This window comes from Protopterus annectens, chromosome 5.part0, assembly GCF_019279795.1.
Source record: "Protopterus annectens isolate FY-2018-M chromosome 5.part0, PAN1.0, whole genome shotgun sequence".
NCBI lineage: Eukaryota > Metazoa > Chordata > Ceratodontiformes > Protopteridae > Protopterus > Protopterus annectens.
The window spans coordinates 805,257,043-805,279,149 of NC_056735.1; the positions used below are offsets into that span (position 1 = coordinate 805,257,043).

Sequence of the window (22,107 nt, forward strand, 5' to 3'; positions counted from 1 at the left end):
GGTGCCAGAGTAGAACAGAGATCCACTATTGGCTCCATCACCTAGGCTTTCGGGGCATTCGGATCAGAGTGCTCCGAAGAAGTAGGTTGGATTGCAGAAAGAGCTAAATGTCTAAAATGTGACTGTCTGCTCACGGTCCTGGTAGGGGATGGGGCTAACACCCCAATCTAGATCTGCATCTGAAGCAACTGCCTGATCAATATGTCCACCCCTGACTCAGAAAGGTTGCGGGAAGACCTTACAGATGATGCTGTAGAAGGTGGCCAGAGCAAAATCCTCAAGAGATCTCTCTTATGGGGGAGACCCTGTGGTAGGAGGAGGAGGATCTGATGGCAAAGGAGCTCAAAGCCGAGAAGAGGACTGGGCGGACTTACTCGATTCTGAGGGTCTGGGATTTGGCACCTTAGGAGCCCTGGCTGGAGGCTCATCTGAAGATGAGGACTCAGATTTCCCCGGGGAACATTTTCCACCTTCCCAGTCTTTTCTATGTTTCCTGGAGGTGGGGGGTTTGAGCCCCTGAAGAAGAAAAAGAACCTGCAGACAGAGCTGAAGTAGGTAAAAGTCCCTTCAAAATTAGTTTATTTCTCCTGTCAGCCAGTGCTCTCTGGTGAAACCACTCGCAGATGGAGCAGGCGGCTTTGAGGTGAGCAGGGCCAAGAAAATATATGCACTCCCTGTGGGCATCAGATAAGGGAATCTTGTGCCCACAGGAAGTGCACTTTTTAAACCATAAAGGTTTCCTCAGACATCCTACAAAAATAAGTGAAGAATGAAAGAGAAACAAAAGAAGGAAGAAAAAGGGAAAGAAAAATTCCCACCAAGAATGACCAGCAGATGCAAAACTGCTAAACTAAGACTTTTTTTATACCATATACCAGAAACACAGGTTAGGAGGTAGGGTAGAGAGGTGGTAAAGGAAAAACTGCACAAGAAAGTCAATCAACTGAACTGAAACTTCTCTCAAGGAGCTCGAGTCAGCGGCTCTCAATGTTTCTCCTAAGAACAGCAAATGAGATATAAGGTAATCAAGGTGAATGAGACATTATGGGTAGTGGAGGAGCTCAAGCTTCGGAGTCTAAGCTTTTGAAAGTGGCTGAGTCAGATCTGAAGTCGGATCTGAAACCCACAGGTTGAGGAAGAATGAAAATGACAACATCAGATAAAATATAAAAAGAGAAAACATACACATTTCAACCTTCCAACCCTTTACACCGCAACCATTTCTTTATTACTCGACACCTTATTAATTCCTCACACCTTGCCTCCCACATAATCCAATTAGCACACATTAATTTATTGTCCATCTCATCCTTTCTTGCCATATCATTTATTTAATAGGTTTACTATTGTTTATTTGAACGGAAAAACACTTTCCGTTCAAATAAACGAATGGTAATACCGAAAGTAAAAAAAAATACCTTTCACAATGTTGAACCAAATCCTCAACGGATTTGACTCAACATTGTTGTTGAAACCACCACGTGATAGCCATATAGGAGCTGATGTAAATCAATCTCCTATACAGCTATCACATTTTTGAAAGGGGGCAAGCCCCCCTGCACCCCTCATGTTGGGGGCTTTGCCCCCACCCCCCCGCTTATATATTCTAACTCCGAGATCGTACTACAGTGGAAGTGGATGAATTTCTACTCCCCACTGTACCATGATCTCCATGCAGATAGTCGATTACCACTTATGAGAATACAGTTGTGCATTCACATAAGTGGAGTCGACTATCTGGTGCAAAAGTGCTTGTGCATTCGACATTCTGTTTTACGGCACATTGCAGCTGAATGTCATTCGCACAAACAATAGTAAACCTGTTTAATATACATCAATAATTATATCCATACTTATCTACCTGAATTGTCTTTGCTGAAAGGTTTCTTTAACTTTCTCCCATATCTCTCTCACTTTCTTTATGTTCTATAAAAGTGTGTTTCATACTTTCTTCATCATTATACAAATTGCACAACCTCTCACTAAGTTGTTTTTAACTCATCTGTTCTTCCAGTGGTAGCTCTTTTCAACATCAGTTTTCACAGAAAATCTCCCATATAATCAGAATCTCTTTTAAATATATTATGTCTTTCTTGTGCTACTTCTTTTATATTTTCTTTTTCCCATGGTTTTATATAGTATAACTTTTTGTTTTTTTTGTTCATACTGTCCCTTCACTATCACTTATTTCACCTATCCTATGATTTCAAAGTCTAACTTTTTTCTGATATTCATTTAACTCTTCATACTTATGTTTTCTTCCTTTTTATTTTTCCTTTTCTTCCAGATCTCTCCAAAAAGCATCATACTTAGGTATGAAAGATGATGGAAAGGATGGAATAGTCCTTCATTCTCAGGGAATACAAAACTATTCCAAGCTTAGTAATCAACATAACTTCACTTTTACTACATTGATGATAATATATGTTTAATACTTGAACACTGTGCAATGGAAGGAATACACAGAGGTTCCCTGGAGCAAGTGGAGCAGAATGAAAAAGGCAGTGGTAGTTTAACATGTAAAGACATCACACAGCATAGAAACATCATCATCATCTTCTTTCGGCTGTTCCCATTAGGGGTCACCACAGTGGATCATCTGTTTCCATTTCTTCCTGTCCTCTGCATCTTGATCTGTCACACCAACCACCTGCATGTCCTCTCTCACCACATCCATAAACCTTATCTTAGGCCTTCCTCTTTTCCTGTTACCTGGTAGCTTCATCCTTAGCATCCTTTGCCCAATATACTCAGCATCCCTCCTCAGCACATGTCCAAACCAATGTAATCTTGCCTCTCTGGCTTTGTCTCCAAACCTTCCAACCTGGGCTGACCCTCTAATATACTTATTCCTAATCCTGTCCACCCTCATCACACCCAGTGCAACTCTTAACATCTTTAACTCTGCCACGTCAAGCTCTAACTCCTGCCTTTTTGTCAATGCCACTGTCTCCATCCCATATAACATAACTGGTCTCACTACCCTCTTGTAGACCTTCCCTTTCACTCTTACTGGTACTCGTCTGTCACAAATCACTCCTGACACTCTTCTCCACCCATTCCACCCTGCCTGTACTCTCTCCTTCACCTCTCTTCCACACTTGCCATTACTCTGAACTATTGATCCCAAGTATTTAAACTCATCCACCTTCACCACCTCTACTTCTTGCATCCTCGCCATTCGTCTATCCTCCCTCTCATTCACACACATATATTCTGTCTTAGTCCTGCTGACCTTCATTCCTCTTCTCTCTAGAGCATATCTCCATCTCTCCAGGGTCTCCTCCACCTGTTCCCTACTCTCACTACAGCTCATATGCAAACATCATAGTCATCATAGAAACATTAAAATAAGACCTGGGCTAAAGAGGTTCTGGATGATTTTTTTTTTATTCCCCTTTCATCATCCTACAGCTCCCTGCCCCAGTGACCCGTGTTCATCACCAGGTTCATCAGCCTTCACCAACACCTTTGAACTTACTCTGTATGGGCTTGGGCCAGCATGGACCCTAAGGGTGACCTTGGGGGTCTGGTCATCACACAGTCTGCTGTGGGGATTTTTCACTTATAACCTACCCCATTTACTCTCTATTCCCCTGTAGTCTCTTAGTAACATATAGATGGTGGGAATCTTGGGGACTGTGGATATACTGATGTATCACCCCCACCTCCAGTGCAAGCAATCTTCTTCAGATGTCTACAGTTTTCACCATGGATCATGTCAGGAATGCCTTTAACACCACCCTCTCCCAGGATAGTAACACATCTTTCCCCTGCTCCTCCTTCAGTTGCATGAGCTGATAATCGAACCAAGGTCAGCTGGCCTTTATCCCCGTAATACACCAGAGTGGCAGGGTCTGGATGATTTAGGAAAATATAAAATGGAAATAAGTCAAGAAAACTGAAAACTTACATGTGAAATGTCTTAAATTTTAGAAAACGGCCATATGTGGGGGGGGCCAACAAATGAGGATCTTTCATTTGTGGTATAACAGACACAAAAAAGTAGCATTAGATACAGGACAGTCTAATTTTAAAGCTTAGCAATGTATGTTTAGGAAGAGTAGGAGTATGCAGCAAAAATGGAGGTAGGCAATGCAAGGGTGATAAGAATATTTGGTAAAATCTCAATTTCATCATGGGAAGCACTGGAATTCAGGGTACAGATACATGTAGTAGGCTGGAGTAAGGAGGAATTGTCCACTTGAATGCTACTGCTATTTGTACCAAAAACAGTCATAGTAAAGGAATGGAGAACGATGCACTCTGCAAAAGGTGGGAGATTGTACATGGAGTATATGCAGATGATTATAAGTGCTAAACATAATTTCAAACTGAATGTCGTGGAAGCTAAACCTAAAAGCTGGATTTCTGTGACGCATTTTCATTGGAATACAGGATTGTAAGTTACACAGGATAAATAATGATGTTCAAGTCTGCCAACTATTATGTGGAGGACCGAAAATATCTTGGTTGTATGTAAGTAAATATATATGTTTGAATATTGTTAACCTTGTATCACATAGATTGTATATACAAGTTGTAAAGTTGGTGAATTAATTTAAGTTCTTATTATATTTGTTCTGAAAATCTAATAAAAATTATTTATCAAAACCCTCACATTTTTCCATAAATTTCTCCCTAACTTGGCATCTTCTTTTTCAATATTATTTTACAACAACTAAAAGATACGTAAAGATACCAGAAAAAATTGTTCTTTACTCACAACTCTCAACATTGTCTAAAGGAGTCAAAATATACCATTTTAATAACATTTAATTTAGAACACCAAATCATCTCAAAGAACATCCTTAAAATCTGTTTCTCTGTCATTTCCAGAAGCATATATGTATATTCCTCCAATATATTCCAAGTTCCCTAATACATATGTAACAGCTATAAACCACAACCATCTAAAGTCTATGCAATTATTTGTTCAAACACCACACTTCACACTTGGCACCTACTTAGAGCACAGTTCTTTAAATAAACTATTTAATCAGGGAACATTTTCACTACTAGAATCAAAATGAACAGAAAAAAATACACTCCACAACTGTAAAAGCTCCTCTCGATCAATGTCTATCATAACCCCTTGCACAAAGCACTGGATCTTTATTTAGCACGCATTTCCCTTGTACTTAAAATAAATCTCTTATCATCAACACTTCCAACCACAATTAAAAAAAAACTGCCTCCCCAAAAAAGCCCAGTGCTCAACCGGGCTCAAGGATTTCAGTCTGAGATCAGACATCTTGAACAGAGACTATTGGTGAGAGGCTATGATAAGAACGAGATTTCTAGAGGTTGGGCTGACCTGCAGCTCCTTAGGGAGGGTATAGCAGCCCCATATTATGGTCCTGTTATTGAGAGTTCAGTGGTCTCAGCCAATAACAAAATTAGTCAGAATAGACTGGTGAAGATCCCTTTGTTTTTTACACGGGATCACAGGTCTTTAATTGAGCTTTTTAGGCAACATTGGTCTATCTTACAGGTAGATCCAGTGATCGGTGATTTAGTTGGTGATAAACCTTCCTTCCTTTATAGGAATAGGATGAATTTGAAGAGAATATTATGCAGTAGTAAGGACTCGAATACTAATTTTGTGAGGATAGGAGTTACCCGGCCATGTGGCAAGTGCAATTTTTGTGATCTAATTAATACTTCTGAGACCTTTGACCACCCTGATTTAGGGAGGAATTTCGTTTTTAATGTTGATGCTAACTGCAGGACTACAAATGCAGTTTATTTAGCTGATTGTGTATTATGTAAATCTTTCTACATGGGAAAGACCAACAGGTCACTGTGAGAGAGAATAAGGGAACATGTTTATAGCATTCATAGACGTGCAGAACACAATGCTTTATCTAAACATGTTATAGAATGTGGTGAAATGCATAATTTTATTTTTAGGGTTATTGATCTCGTAACACCCACGATTAGAGCAGGGGATATCCGCAATCATACTGAATTTAAGGAGACCAACTGGATGATTACTCTGAGAGCCAACAGGGGCAGTGGCCTCAATGAATGGGCATCTTTGAAGCCCTTGTTGAAGAAACGTAGAATTCCTAAATAAATCACACAGTGTTTTTCTCATTATTTGATTTATTTTTATTATTATTTCTTTATATGTAGACACATAGTTCTTGTATTAGCATTTTTTGTAGGTATATATTTATTATAGATGATTTATATGTTTTATGTATAGTTTTTAGTATGTGTTTACATCTTTGAATATACTGTGTTTTTAAGGAACTTCCATGTGTTAATTACTGCTGCTACATGATTGGAGGTTTTGAATTTAATTCCAGTATATATATGTTTTAGTATATGTAGTTTTTTAAAGGTCTGAAGAAGCTCTTATGCGAAAGCGCTTACCTCGTACTTGGATGTGAATAAAACGTTTTTATGAAAGAGGACGTTATTAGTATTTTTGTTGCCTTGGTCGCTCCTTTGCTGTCTATATATTTGACTTTTATTATTTAACTTTAACTACTGTTTCTCCTACTACAATTTTAGCTAGATTTCAGTGGTTGCTATTCATTTCCATGTATGTAATAGCATGTTAGGTACAACAATACTCATTTATTTACTGTATTAAGTATATGTCAATGAAATCCTTGTACCCATCTATTTATTAACTATATGTATCACATAAAAGACAAGTCCAGAATGTTTAGAATCTCTGCTTGGATGTGCTTGCATAGATATTTCTATACTATATATTTTTATACTCCAAGAAGACTTCAATTCATTTTTCCTCGGTAGATAGCAAATGCTGAAGGTATAATGGAAAAGAGAAAGGTAGTTGGAAAAATGTTATTTTTGGGAACTTAATGAGTTGGCAGACTTTAATAATTTCCCTACAGAGTATTCTGTCAGAAAAGTTGCTGGAGCAAATGCCTGCAACTACAGAAATTATTCTTTTGAGCTGTGGACATACAATCTGAACTGCCTACACATTGTAAAGTAAACTTAAAGGTACTGGCTGCCAAAAATTACTAGAAAATGGAAATCAAAATGTAAAACGAACTGTAACTGAAGAGCTAAATTCTACACAGAAGATAAAAGATCTTGAAGTAAGAGCTTTAGAGAAGGGAAGGAGCACATTTTACAGAAATAAATGGAATTTGTTGGAGCAATATAAGCAAAATAATGTTCAGGGGGAGGAGTGAGGTTTAAAGGAAGATGTGAATTGAGCAACTTTCATAATTTTGAAGTGAATAGTAACTGTTAAAAAGAAAGAAAACACAGAAGACTATGAGTGGGTCACCAATCATAACCTGCTTATTATGTGTTAGAAACATGAAGCCGGGAAATTCATCTTGTGAGCAACAATCCAGGTGAATCTTGGCATCCATGTTGAGAATACATAATTAAAGGTTACAACTGCAGACTCAATCTTAATTTATTGTACTGCTCTACTCCATGTACTACTAGATGCAAAAAAGAAAAAAAGACTTACATGTCTTGCCAGCTTTCAGAGGCATAGGGCACTTAGTGAGTGCTATCAGAAAGACAGTGTTCATACTCACCATGCCATGCTTCTCAGATGCCCAGAATTTTGACTCCTATGTTTGGTCAGTTACTAAAAAAATATTTGTTTTTTGGACAAACCACTGAGGACTGAGGATTGAAGCCACTAAATAGTGACAGACATTTATGTTTTAGATTTTGTATCCTTTGGAAAATGCAAACAAACACAAATTTTGTTATTCTAACAACCTTCCAAGTTTATAAGAGGAAGGAACACTGTATTAACAGCAGACCCGACCTTAACAAGTTAAGCAGGGGTAGCGCTTATCTGTTTTGTCTTTTTCCAAATATCAGAGTGTAATCGTGACTCACCATGGTCTATATATATGTAATATGTAATGCCTGAAAATGAAAAGTGTCAATACAACTAGTCTTTTTTCTTAGTAATGCATGTGTGCCTATGTCTTAAGTGATAATTTAATAAAGGTGTTTAAAAATGAAACAAGAAAGGTCACCAAATCCCTGACAGTCACACCTGTAACCTGCAGAATATTTCCATTTCCGCCAGTGAAACTCAACACAAAACAGGTTCCTTAATAACAGCGGCAGCAAAATGCTAATGACCAAAATTCTGTGCTGCATTCATTTGCCCTTCTCTCTGCTTAACTGAATTCTATAAACAGCTATGCAATGTGACATTTTTATTTATCCCAGGGAATTTCTTAACTACATAACAGCCCATCAATGTATTAAAAAGATAAGCTTAAACATTATTTAATTACATTTAAACAACATTCAATAGATATCCTACATCTACATTGAAAATAAAGCAAAATGCCCTATTCCACCATAGTCACGAGTACAAAAATGCAACAATTACAAAGATGTAGTGCTCGTCTTCATATGTACAGTCACAATGCTATTTGCAAGCCATGATATACAACTGCTAGATATTTAAATGTAGCCTTTGTCCCTAAACATAATTAAGTGCACAGGAGCAAATTAACAGTGTCAGGACACTAGATTGTGTTTATAGAGCCTGCACTGGTGGCATACAGAGTATAAAGCCCTGACTATGGACCACATGATGAAAGTTTGATTAGCAGCTTGGATACTTGATGGAGAAAACAAAGGATGAGTGTGCCCATGCTGGGGGGCGGGGGTTGCATTCAGATGCACTTCAAAGGTGATCCCTTGAAGAAGCCAGGGAACTCAGGGGCTACTGACATCAAAGGAGATGGGCTATGGCTGAGTCACTGCAGAGGTGGGATAACATGCCAGCAAGCCCACTACATACCTTCTACTTTCTGCTTTTCCTAAGAACAATCAAGTACACCCAGTGTGTGCCACCATAGGAGGTGAAACATTCACAGTCAGCAGTGTGACACCGTCTATGGATGCTTAGATATCCTCAAGGGCACTGAATATGGGTTGGATATGGCCCAGGGGAGGCTAGTCAGATTTTGTAGACCCTGTACATGAGTGCAGGTCCCTGGCATACTTCTCAACTGTCCAGATTTTCATAGACTTCCAGATTTTTGCCTCATATTTTGGTCCGTTCCACATAAAATGTGAAGTTTTCTGGAAAATCACTGAGGATTAACATCACTAAATAATGATATAAGATTGAGTTTCACAATGCAAACCATTCAGAATATGCATGCTAATGCAAAAGCTGTCATCTTATCAACTTTCCAAGTTTATAGAAACAATAATTAAAAAGCATCCCCTTTATGGACCTTGGTACCCCATTATTTTTGGCTTTGTCCAGATTTTTTGCACTAAGAGGTTGAGAGGTATGGCCTTTTGTAGCAGCTGATGGGTCAGCTGTAGGAAGTCAAAAATGGCACAAAAAAGTGTGTCAAGTAAGGTAAATGCACCCCCCCCCCAAAAAAAAAAAAAATAGTGAGACAAGGAATGGAATATTAAAAAAAAAATAGATGAAATCTCTCCCACCCACTAACCCTCACTTGTGCTGGGTCTTCCCAAAGGACCCTCTGCATGCACTCAAATGGCCTATTCATTCCATTGTGGTGATGGCCAGCCACCCCTGGGTTAAACAAAATCTTATGAATCATTTGCTCCTGCCAAGGGAAACCAATCAGTCCTTTTACTCCCTCCTGCTGAGTAACAAATGGTAGGCAATGGGTACACATTCAAGTCCAGAGAAGCGTCCTACCCATTTAATGCCAAGCAGCAAACTCCAAAGCAGCTCCTTTGAGCTCCATATATTGTTCCTTATATTACTCCTCACTCATTAGGTATGCATTCTGCCAAGCATAAGTATTGTTGCCATCTGTGGTTCAGTACTCTGCAATGTGTGCTCAAGAAGACAGGTCTCCATAGGTGTAACACCTAGTTTTCCCATTAGGTGCCACATGACCACTGAGCAAGAATTGCTTCCCCGCTCAATAGATGTGTGTGTGTGATGTATATCTACAAGTGTAACATATTTGTGCCAAGTCACTTCAGTGTCTTGAACATTCTAGTGCTGAGACTGGCACCAGAGTCCTCATGGTCCTGAGGAATAGAACAGATAATTGGAAAAATGGGCAGATGAATGGTTTGCACATAAGGATGCGACAGGATTATCAAAATGGTCTGGACACAAAATATATTAAAAGTCTTCATATACTTAAAATTCTTCTGGTGTCCACCTTAAAAAAGTCAAAAATCTGGGGACCATGCTAAATGATCTGAAGAAGAAATTATATTACACTGTAATAATGTCAGTTGCCTGAAAAATAACAAAAATGCACTCATACAATAACAAAAACAAATAATTTGCTTATCTATAAAGATGACCCTACTCTTTTATTATAACAATAAACTCTCCTTTTGAAAGCTAGTGTATATAAGCAAAGAACAAACTAGATTCAGCTCAATCTGACAGTAATTCCTGGCCAAAATATTTGTTGGGGTAAAGATTCTGCAACTGCATATTGTTCATAACTACCTAGGGTAAAACAGTTTACAGAAATAATGTCAAACAATGACATCGTCATCATCATCTGAATCAAATACCTGCTAGAAGTGTCTGCAAAGCAATCATGTGATCTTACCTTTGAATACTGTCAACCAGCCTGAGGAGTCGCTGTTGCCTGCAAGGAGGTGTGAGCTGAGTCTCTGAAGCAAGATCCTTCATCAAACGAAAGTCTGACTTAGCCTGGCTACTTAAACCTAGTTAAATGCCAAGTAAAACATACTTAAGAAAACAAAGAAAGATAAATAAGCACAAACTATACATCTCTACAGATCTGTTTGTATGCCCACATACACACACACACACACACACACACACACACACACACACACACACACACACACACACACACACACACACATTGTACAAGTAAATAAACCAAAGCATACAGACCATTCCTCAGTTACAACTTAGAACACAGTAATAAAATCTGTCGAAACATGAGAAACCACCTTAAGCGTGAAGGTGCTTCTTGTTTTGTTTGGTAGTAAATAAAGTGCAAGTTTTTTTGTTTTGTATTTTCATCATAAAAACTGAATGGATTCTTCTACTCCATCAACTACAGGATATGAAAATACTTTAAGAATCATTCCCTCAGATTCAGAAATGTTTAGTGCGATGTGAAAGAATATTTTCAAAAGGTTTCCACATTGTGCCAAGCCTTTCCATTTCTTACATTGCTCTACCACTGTAGGTTTTCCCCTCATGGGGCCTTGGCAGGGACTGCAGTCTCACTGGTGAAACTGTGTGCTTAGTCGGCAGGGGGCATGCCAAATGATAATAAGCCATGTGCTCTCCACCAGAACTATTTACAGGTTCTGAATTACTTGGCAAAGCGATTCAAAGAAACACTTGGTGAAGTAAATTTTTTTATTCTAGGACGTAACAGTGAATGCTGTCAAAACATGGCTATCACCCATTCACTCCTAAGGGAGTAGTCACCGTGCAGACCAGTGCAGAGGGCAGTGGGGTTGGGGTTGTGTCAGTATGTGTATGTGTGAGGATGATGAGTATGTGTGTGTGTATCTGCAGAGGTATGAATGAGGCTGAATGAATGGGTGTGTGTGTGTGTGCGTGTGTGTGTGTGTGTGTGTGTGTGTGTGTGCGTGTGCGTGTGTGTGTGCGCGTCTGAATGTGCTTGTTTTCGCTCCTGTGCATGCAAGCCTAGCTGGCTTCATTATGGGGTAAGGTAGACATGTATGTGGGTGTGTGTGTAGGCTAGGCACACATGTGCAGGTGCATGTGTCTGTGTTGCAGCGTGCATGTACCTGGATCTGTGTTTATGTGGGTATGACTGAATGTGGGAGGCTTGTGCCCGAGTGTGTGGGTGTGTGTGTGTGAACATTTGGGAGTGTATAGGGAGATGTATGAATGTGTGCAAATGTTTTCCATCATCCTCTCTTGCTTTAGTCTTTTCCTTAAAAAATAAATATTGCCTAAAGAAAAAACATTAATCTTGACATCCACCCTGTAAAAACCTTAACAGCACTTAAACATAACACGAGTTAGGGCTGGATGGACACTAGACTTCAGGGATAACCTGATATAATCATGTCTTAATGATACTTACACATAACATGGGTCAAAGGAATGCTAGACATCAGAGGCACTCTATGTAGCATGCCTTAAAGGCACTTAAAAAGAAACAAAAGAAATAGAGTGTGGACTGAGGAAGCCGCTAGTCACCAGGCATATTATAAATAATATGCCTTAAAGTCACTAAAAAGGTTTCAAATCTTGCACTTTCCCATCTGCCACAGAGGATATTAGTCCTCTGTGCCAACACTAGACACCAGAAATTTAATGTCTATAAGCAATATAATGAGAAAAAATTACAAACGAGGGGGGAAAAACTTTGAAACCTACCCTCTTGCTACAGGAACATCAGCATTAAACTGCTGCAATAACTTAATGCAGCAATGTTTTTTTTTTATCATAAGAGGATGTGGGGCAACAACTCATGAGTTATGAGGGAGAGGGACAGGTTACATAAAAGCATACCTCTCAACCCTGCAGTACAGGAAATCTAGACAAAGTCAAATCTAATGGTGGGATAAAGACACACAATCAGGAATGGATTTTAATTCTTCCTCTTATAAACTAAGAAAGTCACTAGAATAACAACTTTAAACTAGTATGCATTTACTGAAGGATTTTAATTGTGAAACTCTAATGTCTAGCAATTATGACTGAGTGTAATCATCTGTGATTTATGAGAACAGGACATGGATATTTTGACAACAGAGAGACAGGTATGTGGTATGTCTGCGTGTGTGTGTCCTAGTGTGTGTGTGTGTGGGAGATTGAATGGGGGGTGCCTGTGTTAATATGATGCATCAGCCACCAGTGCTAACTACTGCAGGAAGTGGTGACTGACAATTGCTATAGTTAATGGCAATTCAGTGACATGCAAATCATCTAATAATAAGGTTTTTCCTCACTGTAGCTGGTGTGTCTCTGAATCGCAAAATACTGCAACATGGAAACAAGGCCTTTTTACTGCAGCCTTTAACATGAGCGTTGAAACTGGCTCGCCTCTAGCTATCACAGAAAACCAAGCCCTAAAATCACTGTCAAAAGCTAAAAATACTGCATCAATGGGTCTTGACAACATCCCTTGATGCATCTTAAATAGCACAAAGCATGAGCTAGCTGCACCCCTAACAACATTGTTTAACCTCAGCTACAGTCATTCCCCTGCATAAGGGACGACCTTCCACAGACCTCTGCAAATACAGTATGCAAGTCTGGCCAGCCTCATATGCAAAGCCATAGAAAAACTTACCAAGAAACCTTCAAACACTGGACCCATCTCAGTCTGGATTCAGCAAAGGCAGGTCATGCTTACTCAACCTGGTGGATTTTTTTGAAAAGGTCACCAAAGCAATGCATGAAGGCAAAATGGTACACACTGCATACCTCAACCTGGCCAAATCTTTGGACACAACCCTCCACTCAGACATAGTAGAAAAAAAGCTAAATATACTGGGAACAGATCCCTTTATCATCAGCTTGATTCCCAATTGGCTCACAGATAGGATGCAGGATATCAAAATACAGGAAGTTACCTCCATAAAGAGGCCGGTCACCAGTGATTCCCCCAGGGTTCTGTGCTGGAATTTCTCCTGTTTGGCATATACTTCTCTGAAGTAAAAGTCAATACCAAAGGGTTCTGGCTGACTAAGTCTTCAGATGAGTGTAAGCCATCAGCAGCCATTTATTCCCCAAATGACTTATCGATCCTGCAAGAGGCTTTGTCCCAAATAAATAACTGGTACCAAAATCGTGGACTGAAACAAAATGCCAAAAATTCATCACTGTAATCTTTGGGAAGTTATCTACCCTCAGGGAACTACCACATTGACAATACTCCCCTAGGAATTGGCACAGTTACTGACCTAACTTTGACCACCATGTATCCATTATAAGAAAGTCCTTTTAATATTGCACACGACCATTAGAATAAACCCTCTTCTAATTTATGACTTTCAAAAAGGGGGATGCAGTGACACTGCTACTGCCACTTCATCTCTAAGCTAGGGTCCTTTATTTGTGAAATCTTCATTAACTCTCTGTGCCTGCTGGGTTTTTGATGACTTCTCTGATTTCTTCCCCATCCCCAAAATCAGTTAACCAGTAATATGTTCTACTGTACTTTATGCATAGTTGTTTAAGTATGGTGTTACTTTCTAACTAGCCCAGGTTGTGGCTGAAAAGAATATATTCAACAACCCACTTACCAAGTTAACAGGAAAAAAATAGCCAATAAGATAGCTAGCTAGCTAGACAGAGCTATAAAAATAAATCGACAGATACAGAAGGAGATGGATAAATAGGTGAACTTAATGATTCTCCAGCTGCCGTCTTTGTGCATTATATGTATGCACTTTGTGTTGGGTTGTTGCTCTTTATATGATTATTTTTACAGCCTTGTATTCTTTAAGTGACAGAATGGAGTCAAAGTCCCCATGTGACACTGCACTGGATTAAGGCAGTAATCAGAAAATGAAAAAAATGAATGAACATTAAAACCCCTGATGTGGATCTCAATGGAATATGGTTAAGAATTTCAATCATGGACTTCAAATCCAGCTGACAGGAATGTTTTTTTAAAGGTCAACAGAAATGCAGAAATCCTTCAAGGAAGATCTTGAGAAGACAATGCTGCTTGCAATCCTGACTTGCAAATCCTGACAGTCAAAAATACCTGCCAAATGCACTATGGCTGTGAAATAACTGAATCCTAAGTCAAGCAAGCACCCGAGACAGGTAAGGGTAACCTGTGAACTGACTTGACTTGGGAAGTGTCATGTATCAGTCCACCAAAATAGAGAAAGTCTTATACTTGCCAAACTCTCTGCCTGATGGAAATAATCCTGGCAGCCTAAATCACTTATGTCTCCCTTGCAAGAAGATTTGCTTATAAGAAGTGAGCTGTTTCCCAAAAACTGCAGGACCCTACAGTGTAATACCACAAAAGCTTACTGTCTTACCAGGGATCTGAAAGCTTGAAATGACATTCTTCTCAGCCAGGAGAGCGTACTGTCTCACTGGAGATCTTAAAACCTGAAAACACACACTTCTCTCATCCCTAATACTTAAGATGAGAAGAAAAATCAGGAAGAAAAGAGTGAAGGCATACAGGAACACCTCTATGGCTCACTATAAGATGCACACAGCCTCTGCATATGTGTTTAACTATGTGCCCATTGACTATTTAGGTACTATGCCATGGACGAGTCAATGGATCAAATTGAATGGCCTAAGATCACTAGCTGGATGATATGTAGACTTCTTTACAAAAGAGTCTGCAATCCTTGAATTATGCAGGAGGAAAGGTGAGCTCCCCAATCTGCAGTGAAGCATCTGTCATCAGAAACTGTCACACATTCAACTACATGAAGGGGGGACCCACCTGAAATTAGTTAAAATTATCCCACACTCCAAGGTCAAATAACAGGGGTCTAACATCAGGGGAAGTCCCACGGCATTGTGGTAACTCTTCATCCACTAAAACTTTATGTCTGGTACAAGCCCAGCAACCTCAGGCAGTTATTTATTTATTTTTATTTAGTTTTTCCGTTCTCAGGGAGATGGACTAGTCATTAAGGCAAATTTCAACCAAGAACTGGACTTAGTAAGGATCACATACAGAATGGTACAATTCAAACAGCTATAACATGCAAATCATACCATGAGATGTACGGCATCCATGAAGATCAGAAAGTGCAGGAAGAAATATATATGCCTGGACCCTTAATTACAACCTGACCCATGCTGCCAAATTCCTGACCTCCTGAACCCTCTATAATATAAATACTCACTACCTGAGAGCATATCTCCCAACCTGGAAACATCAAAAATCTGGACAAGGGCCCATGAAAAATAGGTACAAATCTGATTGCTGATTAACATAACATTTGCATACATAATTATTTGACCTCTCCCACTCTGATGGAATTGTGGGATACCAACTTTCAAATGCAAACCGAAGGACAGCCAAAATATGGCCACAGGCTACACCAGTATGTGATCTGGGACCCATGGTCTTTTATAGAACTAGGGGCACCTGGGGATAACGGTTTATCTTGACACAACAGTGTACTGCACTATTAGCTATTTATCCATCAGCTATGCATTGTAGGAAGTGGTTAGGAAAGAATGCACATTGCTGTCATTTCATCTCTCAGCATGAATGTTATGAGCTGCTACAATATTCCTCTAGCAATTACAGATCTTTCACCAACCCAACCAGTGAACATTAGTCATCCCTGAAATAAGCATTTGGACCTAATGAACTCAGGTGATTATCCAAGGAAGTAAGTGAGTGGGTAAGTAAATAAAATAAATGTATACAGTGGAAGTGTAGAACAGGCCAGCAATGTGTACCCCCCCAGTGTATTACTTGAACACAAAGTGCACTGTGGTTATGCAGAGGGTACACAGCTGGGCAGATCAGTGCACCCCAAATGCTATATCACACATGTGTCACGCATTTCTATTTAACAGGAAGTTTTTGTACTCACCATAACGTTCGATGTATGTAGTCCATCTCACCTCACATTCTTACTCGTGGGTTCGGCCAAGCTTTTCTTGCTCAAAGTCTTCTATTGGCTGGGCTAAGCAGGTATCCCATGGTGCACTGCTTCATATCCCCAGATCTAGTTTGCTGCAATACTCATTCATAGAGTGAGCCTTGACCAGAAATGGCAGATCTTTTCCTCCTGCTTGGTAGGAGAAAGAGATGCAACTAGATATCCATCTGGATATGGTGATCTTGGAGACCGGAGACCCAATTTTGTTTTTCGAAAAGGAGACAAATAGATCAGACTTTCGGATATCTTTTGTTCGGTGCAGATAGAAACGTAACTGTCTGTGTACATCCAATTGATGAAATTTAAATTCTGCCTTGTTTGAAAATTGAGGAAAGAATACAGGCAACTCAATGGATTGATTAAGATTAGACACGGAAGCCACTTTAGGAAGAAAAGAAGGGTTTGGTCGAAGAGAAACCCTGCCCTTATGGAAGATTAAGTATGGAGGTTTGATAGAGAGGGCTTGAATTTCTGAAACTCACCTTGCTGAAGTGATTGCTGTCAAGAAGGCTGTTTTCCAGGTCAAGAATTTCAATTCACAGGTAGCTGCAGGCTCGAAAGGTGGTGAAGTAAGGGCTTGTAGAACAAAATTGAGATCCCAGGGCATGATAGGTTCGGAGACCGGGGGACAGACTAACACAGTACCCTTCAGGAAAGCCTTGCAGAGTCTATGAGCTATGAGACTAGGTTCATTAGCCACATGAAAAGTAGAGATCGCTGCCAATTGAACTTTGATGGTAGCTAATGCGGAACCCTGATGGAAAAGCATAGACAAAAACTCCAAGACTGAAGCAATTGGAGCTATGTAAGGATCAATTCCTTGGGTATGCGCCCAAATAGAAAACCTCTTCCATTTGTTGGAATAAATCTTCCTAGTAGATGGCTTATGAGAGGAAGATAAAATGTGAACCACTTCCGGTGAAAATTTATGAAGCCTAACTGACGGAAGTGGAGTAGCCAGGCTGTCAACCGGAGGGTCATCAGAGAGGGGTGGAACTGTCCCGACGTGTGTCAGTAAATCTGGTTGATGGTCCAGAATCCAAGGAGTGTCCACAATGTATGGTTGAAGAAAAGGGAACCAGACTTGACAAGGCCAGTGTGGAGCAATCAGAATCATTTTGCTTCCCAAGGATTGTGCTTTCTGAATCACCTTTGACAGCAAGGGAAATGGAGGGAAAGCATGAAGCAGACCGGAGGGCCAATCGTGAACCAGAGCGTCCCTGGGTGAATCCCCCTGTGGGGGGATCAGCGTGAAGTAGTTGCTGCATTTGGCATTGAGGGGGCTGGCAAAAAGGTCGCAGCAAGGCTAACCCCACCTGCTGAAGATTCGTTCTGCAATTAGACGATTCAGGGACCACTCGTAAGGCATCAGAATAGCTCTGCTTAGCCTGTCCGCAATCAAGTTGGGACTTCCCCGGAATGTGCGTTGCCACCAGAAACCGTTGGGAAGTTACTGCCCACTGCCACACTTGCATGGCCTCTCTGCACAGGGGGTAAGACCTGGTTCCCCCTTGCTTGTTTAGATACCACACTACTGACATGTTGTCCGAGTGTATTGCAATCGCCCCTAGAGGTAGAAAGCTCTGAAGTGCCTGCAACGCACGTAGCACTGCTCTCATCTCAAGGACATTGATATGCAGATGTATCTCGTGATCTTGCCACGTGCCTTGGACTGTCCTGCCAAGATAATGCCCCCCCCCCATCTGGGAGGCATCCGTGGTCACTGTGGCAACGGGGATGGGTGGAACGAAGGGCCTTCCCCCGTCCAAATTGGTGGTGCAAAGCCACCAGCTGAGGTCCTGTTTGCATCTGTCCGTGAGCAAAATGGGGTGAGAAAGTGGAAATTTTTGGAGAGACCATTGAACAAAGAGGAGCCATTGGAGAAGTGTCATGTGCAATCTCGCTAGAGGGACCAACATAATTGTTGCTGCCATGGTCCCTAGGAGTTGGAGAACACATCTTGCCTTTGCTTTCCTCAGGGGCATCAGGATGTGTATTTGTTGTTTTAAGACTCTGATCCTCTTCTGTGGTAAAAATGCTTACATTCGAATGGTGTCTAATTCTGCTCCTATAAAGGTGACACGCTGCCAGGACAACAAAGCAGATTTTTCCCAATTTAGTGTTATGCCCAACTGTTGACACAGAGTGATGGTAGCGTCCCTGGTTTGGACTAGTTGATGCCTGGTGGGGGCAGTAAGGAGCAAGTCGTCCAGATACGGAAACACTTGGAATCCCTGACGTCTCAAGTGAGCCGTCACCACCGCCCTACACTTGGTGAACACTCTGGGGGCTGTAGTGAGACCAAAGGGCAGGGCTCGATGGAAATGACTGGCTCCCAGCCGGAAGCGTAGGTGACTCCTGGATGCCGTGTCCATTTTTACATGGTAGTAAGCATCCTTGAGGTCGATGGAGCACATCCATACCTCCTCTCCCAACAATGGGAGAATCGATTGTAGTGTGACCATATGTAACGTAGACTTCTGTACATAGTTGTTCAGTTGACTGAGATCTAATATGGATCTCAGGTCCCCTGTTCTTTTCTGCACCAAAAAGAATCTTGAGTAAGTCCCTAATCCGATTTGGTCTGAGGGGACACGCTGGATGGCTCCTTTTCCTAGCAGCTTTGAAACCTCTGAGGCTGCTTGATCCCTTTGACTGGGTGGAACGTCTGGGATTTTTCTGATTGAAGGGGGGGTTGATGCAAACAGAATGAGGTAACCTCCAGAAATTATTCGTAATACCCATCAGTCCTGGGTGATGCTTTTCCAGGCTTCCGGATATAACGAAATTCGACCCCCGACTGGCTCCAGATAAGCGCAGCCGGGTACTCCCTCAGGAAAGAGAGTAGGGAGAGCCGCGAAAGGAATCGTGGTCTCCCGAATTGCGGGGGCCCCCTCTGCCTCTAGGGCGGCATCTCCCTGAATACCCTCCCCCTCCTCTGCCTCTGGAGGGGGACTGACCTTGTTCGGCAGGAAAAAACCTCTGTGATTTCTTGAACCACATCTTCCCACCCCGCTGGGCCTTGGGGTAAGGCCTAGAAGGAAGGGAAAAATGGACCCCTATGGCAGACAGGGTGTTTCCCTCTTGCTCGCACCTGGTGAGGGTGTCTTTCACTTTGGTTCTGAATAAAGAAGAACCATCAAAGGGGGTGTCAGTGAAGAAAGACTTGAAGGCCTCCGCGAAGTGACACAGGCGCAGCCAGGCTTGCCTTTTAAGGGCGACTCCTAAGCTTGCTGCCCAACTCGCTCCCTCGGCTGCATACGAAATGAGCCGCATGGAGTTGACAATGGAATTGAGGGTAGACACCTGGGCGTTAACCGTCTGGGCCACCACCTTAGGGACGTTACCTGCAAGAGTATCTCCTAACTCCTTGAGGAGATCTCTATGGAGCCGAGTGAAATGAGACAGATAGTTCAGCGACCATAAGGTAAAGGTTGCTGATGAGATGGTACGCTTCCCGTCCAGGTCCATGGTCCTAGCCTCCTTGTTAGGAGGATGGACGGAGGAAGAGGTCTCTGCTACTTCCTGTTGAGAGGCGGCCGCCACCACCATGGCATCTACAGGAACTCCTTTGGACAAAAACTACTTACCCTGGGGAGCAGAAAGAAACTTGTTGGGACGCCTGTGTATGGGCTCCACAGAATCAGGGTTTTCCCACACCCTTCGACAGATCAAATCAAGGAGCTCGAAGGGTGGGGACACTCAGGAGGCGGAGGGCTGAGCACCAAAGGCCTTAAGGAAGACAGACTCCTCCTCGGAAGGGGCTTTGGATGGCCAGTCACCTCTTTGCTTCAGTATCTCCAGGATGTTGGAGAAGGAAACATAATCAAAGGATGACTTGGGGGACCCCTCCGATTCCTCGAGGTCAGTATCAGAGGTGAGGGACTCATCCTGGGAGTCTATGTGCTTCCTCTTGCACATTTTCTTTCTAGGGGGCTCCTCAGGCACGAACTCTGAAGGGCCCTCAGAACGTTGGGGACCACTCGTGGAGGTATCCCTAGGCCTTGGTGCTCTGCTGTCCATGGATAGGTGGTGAACAGAGGCTCTCACCAGAGTGATGGGGGACAGAGTGACCAATCCACCTGATGTAGCTGACGATCTGGCCACGGCAGTCCGCATGGCCTCGAAGACCACCCCCCCACCGAGTCTGAGGACCGGCCAGCCTCCGAGACCATGACTGGAGTCGGACTTCCCCGAGCCGAAGCACCGAGAGGGAGACTTGCAACCGAAATATGTACCAAGATGTCCCCCTTGGGCCCGACTGAAGAATCATCCACATCTGAAAGGGTCCTGGAGGATTTGGAGGACAGGGAGGGAAATCGAGATCTCCTCTCAGGAGAGACTGGTCTGAGACTGATCGATCAGCTCCGAAGAGGTTCCAATATAATTGGAGCCGACGCTGGTTCCATCAACACCGACACCTCCTGCGGCCCCGAGGACAGTGAAGCCGAGGAGGTCGATGCAATTTTTGTGACTTTCTCCAGAGGCACCGATGAAGCTGATGGAACCGGAGATCTCTTTTTAGACTTGGATGACTTAGACTTAGCACTGGGAGAAGAATCCAAGGCCTCTTCGAAAGAGGATTTCAAGAGTCCCTTTAAGATCAGCTTATTCTTTCTCTCTTGGAGTACTCTGGGACTGAACACATGGCAAAAACTGCAGGACTCTTGCAGATGAATGGCTCCCAGGCAATAGACACAAATAGAATGCCCATCGGTGATGGACATTTTGTACCCGCATTTAGAGCACTTTTTGAAACCCGAAGGTTTGTGCTCCTTGGAATCTTTGGACATTTTTCACAACAAACACCAACAACGCAACTTAAGAAAAGGTCTGACAAGAAAACTCAAGACGCTCAGCACCACAAAAAATGCGGGAACCAGTTATAAAAAGAAACAGTACACACACACTAGAGGCACACACTGAGACAAACTATGTCAAAAACCTTTAACTAAAATGGTTAATGACCACAAGGTAAGGGAACAGAAACCAAACCTCTAACTTAAATGGTTTGACGAACAGACAGGATGAAGGACTAGGTCCTCTAACTGAAACGGGCCTAGCCTGAGGGAACAGTTAGCGGGATACCACAAAACAAGCACACTACCAAAAACCTAAACAACACTAAAGACAATAGCTATGAAAATAGCTGTTTGTTTATGAACTAAAGGTACTTAGCCACAGCCAAGAGCGAGACCACGTCCGAGCTACATGAGCGACAAACGAAATCTGGGAATATGGAGCAGTGCACCATGGGATACCTGCTTAGCCCAGCCAATAGAAAATTTTGAGCTAAAAAAGTTTGGCCGAGTAGGAGCCGATATTCGGCTCCGAACCCACGAGTAAGAATGTAGGCGAGAAAGGACTACATAACATCAGATGTTTTTGTAGTGTTGATGCAAGGCATGACTATGCAATATGTGACACACTACTACTAGCTATGGGGCAAAGAACAATCATTCATACACATACACAGCTGCATGGCATTTAATGTCTCTTCTCCTGTACTACTTATTTTCATGCCATGTGAGCTATAAAACACGGAGTAAA

At 41.8% G+C, this 22,107-nt stretch overlaps 1 protein-coding gene across 1 annotated transcript in view; it reads right to left on the bottom strand.

The window, feature by feature from the left end:
* The window catches only part of PIWIL4 (piwi like RNA-mediated gene silencing 4), a 1,045,202-nt gene that overhangs the window by 435,146 nt on the left and 587,949 nt on the right, over positions 1-22,107 (bottom strand). The window contains exon 11 of the mRNA XM_044072628.1: positions 10,542-10,659. Within this exon, the coding sequence (XP_043928563.1) occupies positions 10,542-10,659 (118 nt within the window). The remainder of the gene's footprint in view (positions 1-10,541; positions 10,660-22,107) is intronic.